Here is a 10,033-nt window from a genome sequence, read left to right as displayed (position 1 = left end):
GGGCGACAGCTTGAGGCTCTGTCTCAAAAAAAAAAAAAAAAAAATCCAGTGTATGCCTTTCATCCCCATTTTTCAGAAGGTAACACAGTGGATGCAATATCACTAGGTTACAAATTGGGATAAATAAAAATCTGAACCGTATGATGATGAAAAATCTTAATGACTTCTGGAAGGATATTAGTACCATTTTTCTAAGTGTTTTTTTTTTTGCCCCTATACCAGGTCCTTCTTTCTACCCAACCTAGTACCTACCTCCCAGATCGTGCCTGACCTAGTTATTTCTCAAACCAGCAAAAATCTACTGAAACTGTCACCTTTCTCCCTCGAGAACAACTCTTCCTTTTAGCTTCATAGTCATCTACCAACAAAACGCGAAATGAATTCTCTATCCTCCCTGAAATATTTAAGTGCCTAATGTGGTCATCTCCTAAAATTCTTGACTGAACTATTCATTTTCCCAACAGAGATCTCAGTACCCTACTTTATATTTAAGCTCTTCACCAGTTACAACCTTGTTGCTCCACACCATTTATCAGTTTACCTACTAGCTGAGGTTACAGTCGAAAGAGGTTGACTATTCAGACATTTTATGAACAGAAAGCAACCTCGTAGTATAACTAAAAGCATACTATTGCCTCTTGAGAAACTGAAAAATGACATCACCAAATTTTACAGCCAAACAGCAGGGGTAAAAAACTTGAAGATGCCTGCAAATACACAATTACTTTGCTATTCCCTATTATATTATTTTTTTCAACCAAATCCTAAACTTAGAACAATTTTTTTAAGCTTATTTAATAAAAGTTATCTGACTCACCAAAAACAATAAACTTTTCAATAAAGGTTATTCTCATTAGATACTATATATTGCACAAATTTTCTATACACTCAAAATTTATGTTAAAGTCCATGATACCCAAAAAATGAATGTGTATTAAATTCATCTGGAAGAAGCCACGACAAAGAAATAGGTTAAGAATCACAAAACTAACAGCACTTCTTCATTTTTTCCATCAAAGATTCTCAACCCCACTGGAGACACAATGCCTTGGGAAGCAATGAATGAATAGCAGTCTCAGAATACCTAAGATCAGGCTGTCAGAACCTCTACAGATATAGTTGGCCTGAGTATTTCTAAAATATGACCAAGAGATTCTCGCATGCAAAATAGGTTTAAGGGGCATGCTGCTTCAAGCTCACTGGGTTTTAGTGACTTCTACTAATTCAGTGTCCGTGTTTCCCAGTCATATGATTAATATTCTATCTATTCTACACTAGAAATTATCTTCATTTTTAATTTTTAAAGTTTCAAAGTACAAAAATGATTAGTTTTCAAAATATTATGTTCAAACATTACACAAATCTGAAAGACTGTTAAGATCAATTGAAAAAAATGTTTTTTTGGAGACAGAGTCTCACTCTGTCTCTGTCACCCTTGCATCACAGCGCACAGTAACTTTAGACTCTTGGGCTCAAGAGATCCTCTTGCCTCAGGTTAGGAACCCATCACATTTCTCTGTTTTTACTAGACAGAGATGGGAATCTCAGTCTTGCTCAGGCTGCTCTCAACCTAAGCTCAGGTGATTGATCCAGTTGCCTCAGACCTCCCAGCATGCTGGGATGACAGGGGTGAGCCAGAAAAGCCCAGGTATCAAATACAATGGCCAAAAACAAATTAAGAGGGCTGAAGTCCAGGCATGTATTTCACATAGCCATCCAAAAAAAACTTCATGGCTAAAAACAAAGCAAAACTAGTTACCACTTATCTTAAGAAAGTAAACATTATGAATGATGAAAAACACTTTTGGAATGTGCACACTTCTCAAAAGGTCTTTCTCTTGAACCTATGCAGAAAGAACTGATTCCTGAGTGGCATCTTGTGAAAGTGAACCAGTTAATGTTGATGAAGCTACAAGATTAATGGCTCAATTGTGTAATACAGTGGTGGTGCATCTAATTCTTCCCCAAAGACCAATGAATTAAATAAATGTTTTATACAAAAAAAGTTATGACCTTCAAGGCCTTTTACAATGTAGACGCAAACTAGTTTTCCAGTCCAATTCTTCTAGCCCTTTAAAAACTAGCTACCATGGAGTATTTCTCAAATACCTATGTGTACATTTCCAGGTCTCCTTAAGGTGTTTGACGTAACTCCTTTGCCATGATTAATGAACTCACAAAGGGGAAATTTTCTGATCAAAAAATTTATCTGGCTCAGCACCTATAGCAGAGTGGTTATGGCACTGGCCATATACACCCAGACTGGCAATGAGAACCCAGCTCAGGCCAGCTAAACAACTACAACTGCAACAAAAAAGTAGCCAGGTGCTGTGGTGGGTGTCTGTAAGCCCCAGCTACTTAGGAGGCTGAGGAACGAAAATCGCTTAAGCCCAAGAGATAGAAGTTGCTGTGAGCTGTGACATCACACAGCCCTCAACCTCAACCAAAGGTGACAAAGTGAGACTCAAAAAAAAAGAAAAAACCACTTTTTATTCCAGAAGTAAAGTCAAAATTATTATAAACAATAGCACAAAAATATAATAATGGAATACTGGCATTCTAAGATAAGTAGCAGTATGTAACAGGTCATGTAACTTTTTTACTTTGTGTATTATACAAAAAAATTTTTGTTCCATATACAATATAAAAAAGCCAAACAAATACATCTAATATTTCCTTAATGCTAATTAAGACTCATGTGATGATAACATCATTCTATTTCATGGTAACTGCCACCTCAGTTCTACATCCATCATTCAAAGTCATCCCTATGCACACATCTTTCTGCCCAATATATACTAATGCTACTTTGAAAGAAATCATATTCCAACTTTTAGAATTGAATCATCCACCCCACAATCTGTTGGACACTTTATCTCTCAAAGTATTCTATATTATTAATGAATTCCATACTTCATACTATACTCTTACTTTATATTCGTTTTATGTCCAAAAACTACAGAATTTTTAACGTTAGAAATTTTTTTTTAGTTTTGCTATGATCCCAAACCCATGCCAAGCTAACTGGAAAGTCAGGAGTTGCCTAACAATGGGGATCCATTCTGAGAAATACACCTTCATACACAAACATAGTTAGTATAACCTATGACTAATACTTAGGTCATATGGTGCACCCTATTTCTCCTAGGGTTCAAACCTGTAAGTCATTAGCATAGTGCAGCAATTCTCAACTTGTGCATCGTGACCCCTTTGGGGGTCAAACAACTCTTTCACAGGGGTTGCCTAAGAGGATCCTGCATGAGATATTTACATTACGATTCATAACAGTAGCAAAATCACAGTTATGAAGTAGGGAAAAAAATAATTTTATGGTTGGGAATCACCACACATGAGGAACTGTATTAAAGGGTTGCAGCATTAGGAAGGTTGAGAACCCCTACTGTAGTCAATGCACGGGTAATTTATAACATAATGAAAAGTGTTCATGTATTTTAATAAATCTAGAACAGAAAATGTTATGAGATCACCACTATACACGCAGACTGCAACAGTAGAAATGTCAGTATGCAGCACATGACTGTATTTAATAGAGACAAACTACAAGAACACAGCTCACAGATAATGAGTCCTGTTTTATCATCAGGCAATCCAGATAGTCCTTACTTTCATTTGGCATACAAAAAACACAGAAAACCTAGAACTGATTTCTCTCCAGAAATTGGTAACTAATACCCTGGAAAATAATGGACATGTCCCCACTGGTCCTAAACATAAAAACTGATTCTTTGAAATCAAAAGAAAAGTCACTTATACTCAATGCTTTAGAAGAAGCTATTTTTTTGCTTGGTGCCACAGCACAGTGGTTATGGTGCCAGCCACATACACCAAAGTTGGTGGGTTTGAACCAGGCCCGGGCCAACTGAATAACAATGACACAACTGTTAACAAAAAAATAGCCAGGCGCTGTGGCTGGCCCCTGTAGTCCCAGCTACTTGGGAGGCTGAGGCAAGAGAATCGCTTGAACCCAGAATTTGAAGTTGCTGTGAGCTGTGACGCCACAGCACTCTAACCAGGGCGACACCTTGAGACTCAGGGGGTAAAAAAAAAAAAGTTTTGTTTTTTTTCTATTTTGGTATAAACAAAAGATTTGTTTAAAAACGTATTTGCTGTTCAACACTAAAATGAAAATAATTTTTTCTTTTGTTTACCAGCCTGGGGCCGGGTTCAAAACCACCAGCCCAGGAGCATGAGAGGTTGGCACCCTAACCATTTAGCTATAAGCACCCAAAAATGATTCTTAACTTAATAGACAGAACAAAACATTTTTAACATACCTGTCATAATAATCCCGTTGAAAGTCATAATCCAAGTCAAAAGAGGAGCTGAAAAATGAATAACAGTAAGGATTAATTTGGAGCGACTATTATTAATTCACAACAGTAGACGGGAGAAAAAAACCATGCCAAATAAACCACAACTAAATCAACAAGATTAGCATGGAATAATCCCCAATCATTTAAACAATAAATCAGTTAATTGCAATCATCTTACACCACTAGCCACTCAGTGGCCAAATTGGCAATTTGTGTGAAAATTAACTAAAATTTAAATAAATATAGCTAAAACAATAACAATGATAAATATAATAGTAAACTAAACTTTTTTTTTTTTTTAAAAGATAGAGTCTCAAGCTATTTCCCTGGGTAGAGTGCCATGGTGTCACAGCTCACAGCACCCTCAAACTGAGGCTCAAGTGATCCTCTTGCGTCAGTTTTTCCATTTCTAGTAGAGACAGGATCTCGCTTTTTGCTCAGGCTGGTCTTGAACTCCTGAGCTCAAGTTTTTCACCCAGCTTGGCCTCCTAGAGTGCTAGGATTACAGGCAACCTGGCCTAAGCTAAACATTCTTATAACACCCTCCATGCTGTTCTTAATCCCCGCTTCTTAGAAGCTAAACAACCCCTCTACACATATGTCAATTTATGTTATAAATATCAATCTACTCTGCAATTGGAAAAACCTCTGGGATTTCTAATAATTCCCTAGTCATCAGGGAGAAAGGAGGCATATTAACATGAAATAACGAATAAAGCATTACTTTTACACAGATAAAACATACTACATTTAACCCTCCCCACATCCAGTAAACAGAGAAGATGCCCACTGATGGACACAATGCAGTTATAAATAATAAAGTTCCGGACCTGAGTAGAGGGGACGGAGAAGGGTGTTCTGGTACTGACCCGTACATCTCCGCTGCAGATCGTTTCACACCTGCTTTTCCTCGATTCACTTTTGGCTCTGCAGCCAGATTAATATCTGAAAAAAACAAAAATAAAAATTTAATGATAACACTGTTGAAAATAATAAAAGCTACAACTACAGACTTTGTAAGTGGGTGCAATCAGATAAAGTCTAATAATGTATTTCACCTTTCCTTCTCATATAAAAAAGGTTCACAGATTTTGAGAACTTACTCTTCTCTAGTGCACTTTATTCTCTGTATTATACCAAAGTGTTTGCCAGTCACACTAACCTTGTCTTTCTTAACTCTCTACCCTCAGCTCCAACTTTTTTTTTTTTTTTTTGAGAAAGAGCCTTATTAAGCTGTCACCCCGGGTAGAGTTGCGTGGTATCAGAGCTCACAGCAATCTCCAACTCCTGGGCTTAAGCAATTCTCCTGCCTCCACCTCCCAAGTAGCTGGGACTACAGGCGCGAACCACAACGCCCCACTATTTTTTTGGTTGCAACCATCATTGTTGTTTGGAGGGGCCCAGGCTAGATTTGAACCCGCCAGCTAAGGTATATGTGGCTGGTGCCTTAGGCACTTGAGCCACAGGCGCCAAGACCCTCATCTCCAACTTTAATTCAACCATCATGATTGAAGGCATCCACTCTGCTCACCCAGTTGTACTATTACAAATGGAAAGTAACAATGACTAATAATGGGTGCCTTTTCAGGTTAAACGCATTTTGAACAGACAAAATATTAGGATGAGTGAAAAAGTTCAGAAATAGATGCAACTTTCAAAATATAACATTAACTTTTAGCATAACTCTAATTACAGAGTGCCCAGCTACTTGCCCTGCCAACTACTGCCTACCAAAGTAAGTATATACATTTTAAGAAAAAAACCTGCCGGGCCAGCTAAACAACAATAACTGCAACAAAAAATAGCCGAGCGTTTTGGTGGGCATCTGTAGTCCCAGCTACCTGGGAGGCTGAGGCAAGAGAATTGCTTAAGCCCATTAGTTTGAAGTTGCTGAGAGTTGTGATGTCAAGGTACTCTGAGGACGACATAGTAACACAGTATTAAAAGGAAAAAAAAAAAAAAACAGTGATTATACCATCTTAAGTATTAAGAATTATTGGCTTCTTCAACTGTAAGACTAATAAATAAATGAAAAAAATACAAAGAAATAAAAGAAATCCTTGTTGAACAGTCACGTTACATATCACAACACTTTCTGGTTTTCCCTGTACTTTGGGTGTTGGACAAATAGATACGAAAATCTCCTGTGTCTCTGTGTACTTTCCATTGAGTAAAATATATTGAATTTACACACTAAAAGGTCTCATCACTCATCTTAATGCTCTCAGTTTATGTAAATTATCTTGACAATGGATGACAAATCATCTGAGGTACTGTTATCTCCATTTTTTTTTTTTTGGAGACAGAGCCTCAAGCTGTCCCCCTGGGTAGAGTGCCGTGGCACTACAGCTCACAGCAACCTCCAACTCCTGGGCTCTAGCGAGTCTCCTGCCTCCGCCTCCCAAGTAGATGGGACCACAGGCGCCCGCCACAACGCCTGGCTATTTTTTGGTTGCAGCCGTCGTTGTTGTTTGGCGGGTCCGGGGTGGGGATTCGAACCCACCACCTTAGGTGTACGTGGCTGGCGCCTTAGCCGGTTGAGCTATAGGCGCCGAGCCTGTTATCTCCATTTTAAAAGATGAGAAAACTTTGGCTCTGGTGTTTGTTTCATAGTGGTTAGGGTGCCAGCCACATGTGCCTAGGCTGTTGGGTTCAAGCCCAGCCCAGGTCAGGTAAACAACAATGACAACTACAACAAGAAAAACAGGTGGGTACTGTGGTGAGCGCTTGTAATCCCAGCTACTTGGGAGGCTGAGGCAAGAGAATCACTTAAGCCCAAAGAATTTGAGGTTGCTGTGAGCTGTGACACCACTGACACTGAGGGTGACACAGTCAGATTCTGTCACCAAAAAAAAAAAAAAAAAAATTCAAACAAGAGAAAACTTAAAATTCAGTCGAACTATGCAGCCTACCTAATACATGAAGCAGGGAAAACCCTAATGCTGAGCCAGACAGCCTGACTCCAGAGCCTAACATATGACTAAGCTATATTGTCTCTCCCCAGTCTACTATGGGCAATACACAGCCATTAGACAACACCATTCCCATCCCCGCCATCTTTCTCAAGGCTGCCAACTGAGAGATGTCCAGCCTCTATCCCACAATAGAGCATAACAAAGGATATCCTCTATTTAGCCCATTATGCCTATAAGCCTAACATTTTTATTAAAGTCAGTCTCAGCACCCAAAATACCTCAGACTGTTAGCTTTACACACACAGAATATGATTAAACAAAGTTAAGGGGGAAGAAAGGCAAAGAGTAACAGGAGTAGAATAACTCAGGCCTGAATTTTATCAATAAATAATTTTACTCACATCCTAGAACTTACCTAAAACTTGGCCAGCAATCATTCTGCCATCCTCTCCTGCTACAGCAGCCCGGGCATTCCTCTCATTAACATACTGAACAAAGGCAAAGCCCTTGTGAACAGAGCAACCCACAATTTTGCCATATTTCGAGAAAATTGCTTCCACATCAGACTTCTTCACCACAAGAGTGTTGAGATTCCCGATGAATACACGGGAGTTCATGGAGCGAGGGTCTGTCTTGTTGGTAACATTGCTAGCCATTGCGTTTTGATGTTGAGGTTCTTCACAAAGCGGAAAAAACTAGAAGGAAAAAGCAAGTATTCAGGTGAACAGATGCTAAAAACAATACTGCATGATAAAACTTTAATCTACTCTCATTTTGAACTGCCGTGACTGCAGAGTATCAGTCCACTTAAAAAAATCTCATAGCAGCAAATATAAAATAGACAAGAGACCCTAAATATATCCTGTGAGAAATTCAACTTCCTTTTCTCCAAACGTCAGTAACATTAAACTATCAATTCACAGAAGAAACCCCCCCCCCTTGGAGACCATTAGCAACACAATCCTCTTGGATATTAATTCCAAGTGGCCCTTCTCTATTCAAGTCCTCAAAGAAATTACAATCCCTACCGTCAAATTCTCTATGAATTTCTGCTGATTCCTCATTCCCCGTCATGCTAACCATTCAATCATCAATAACTATCTTAACAGTGCTTCGATTAAAATTAGTTTCACTCATTCTCCACCAAAATACAAAACTCCAATTTCTGTTCCAAACCATTCATTAGTTGAATCAACATGGATAGCTTAAACTTACCCTTTAAATGTAATTTTCTTATACAAAGGCAATAAATAGAATCAATTTATTTCCTCTGGAAATACGTATTTCCAGACACTTCAATTGATTCGTAACATGCTGCATATATACAAATATCAATATCTTTTTATAGACTGCATTGAACTATACACCTACTTTTTATATGATGTCCTACAATATAGGTAGAACATTTAATAGTAACAGATGGTGATGATGATAAAAGTAGCCAGTGAAACACCACATGTATTTAATGAGGATCAAGGGAACTAAGAAAGAAAATACAATTTTTCAGATTGCTTAAACATATACTCTAAACATTATCCATTCTTATGAGTGTGATGCTCAATCCTATCACAACACACAATACCATTGATTTTGTAAGTGAAAATGTTTTATTTTACATTCTTTTAACTTTTATGTAAACATGCTGGCTTTTCCCACCAAAACCCCTAAAACTTGACAGGATTTAAACAGTAACGCAAGATTCATTTCTCTTCACTCCTTTGAAAAACACTGAACCTCAAATCAAAAAGATACCAGTGTCTAGGAGTCACCCCTTCCAGTGATCAAGTTAAATTGTGACAAGCTAGTTCTTGTGAATGATGTGAAAATATCCTACCTATTCACTTATTTACATAATAAACCAGGTAGTATACTATAATTGATACATTATCCCTACCACTGAGCCTTAAAAGTCATTTAACACACAGTGCTTAATAACTTCTGTTCCTTTCAAATCATTCTGAAATTCTAGTATCCCCTTTATGTTGGCTTCTAAATTACATCTTTCCAAACAGTAGTTCTTATTTATTCTTTTTTAAGAGTACATAATGAAAATTAACAAACAGTAGCCACTGAAAATCACCTATAGCCTAACAGCTGTTGACTGCACCAGAAATTAGTAACAATCATAGAGCAGGAAAAAAGAAACCTGCAAAAAGGCCTAACTGATTACAGATACAATAAATTAATCAAGACTTGCTATTTTTACCAGCAGAGATATAAAACCAGTTTTCAGAACTGTTTTTCACAAGCAATACACATATTAATATGTAAACACAGATAAAATCTCCCTGGCTTTAATAAGAAATTACCTACTAGGGAAAGAAGATGGCCCTAGGTGCCATCAGCATGCTGTATGTAAGGGGAAAAGAAAAAAAAAATCACCAAACCATACACAATGAACATCTTATCCATTCAGCAGGGTACCTTTCTACACTATGTATCAGAAATGGTACTACACATTCATTTTATAACAGTTATTAAATATATCCATTTTTATATAACAATTTTCTCAATCTTCCCAACTATGGCACATAGTTCCAATTTAGAGTATAAAATTGATACAGATGAAACATTCACTGGCACATTCAGGCTTAATTCTCAAAAAGAACCACATGTGAAAGGTTTAGTGGAAAAGCATCCAGACATACAAGTAAAAAGATGCTAAGAAAGGCTGTCATCTCTAAATTTAACGAATGATTATACTTCTCATTTCTGTTGATTATGGTATAGTTTCAAAATTTACTACAAAAATCGTGAATTACTTGTTCATGTGTAATTTAAAAT

At 37.5% G+C, this 10,033-nt stretch overlaps 1 protein-coding gene and 1 pseudogene across 16 annotated transcripts in view; one reads left to right on the top strand and one right to left on the bottom strand.

The window, feature by feature from the left end:
• Nucleotides 1-10,033, bottom strand: part of HNRNPC (heterogeneous nuclear ribonucleoprotein C (C1/C2)) — a 56,551-nt gene that overhangs the window by 16,135 nt on the left and 30,383 nt on the right. For 8 of the 16 annotated variants that reach the window (XM_023508779.1, XM_023508781.1, XM_023508782.1 and 5 more), the window contains 3 exons: nucleotides 7,665-7,944; nucleotides 5,204-5,279; nucleotides 4,296-4,343 (listed from right to left, as the gene is read on the bottom strand). In XM_023508779.1, coding sequence (XP_023364547.1) covers nucleotides 4,296-4,343; nucleotides 5,204-5,279; nucleotides 7,665-7,905 — 365 coding nt within the window. In that variant the 5' untranslated portion in view covers nucleotides 7,906-7,944. Of the gene's footprint in view, nucleotides 1-4,295; nucleotides 4,344-5,164; nucleotides 5,280-7,664; nucleotides 7,945-10,033 lie in introns of all 16 variants that reach the window. The other 8 variants (XM_023508774.1, XM_023508772.1, XM_023508775.1 and 5 more) reach the window with 1 other exon arrangement.
• On the top strand, nucleotides 1,532-2,249 carry LOC111722543 (annotated as a pseudogene).

The sequence above is a fragment of the Otolemur garnettii genome, unplaced genomic scaffold (assembly GCF_000181295.1).
Source record: "Otolemur garnettii isolate 467f Iridium unplaced genomic scaffold, OtoGar3 scaffold00276, whole genome shotgun sequence".
Lineage (NCBI taxonomy): Eukaryota > Metazoa > Chordata > Mammalia > Primates > Galagidae > Otolemur > Otolemur garnettii.
Note: the sequence above shows the minus strand (reverse complement) of the source record. Positions and strands in the feature narration are given on the sequence as shown.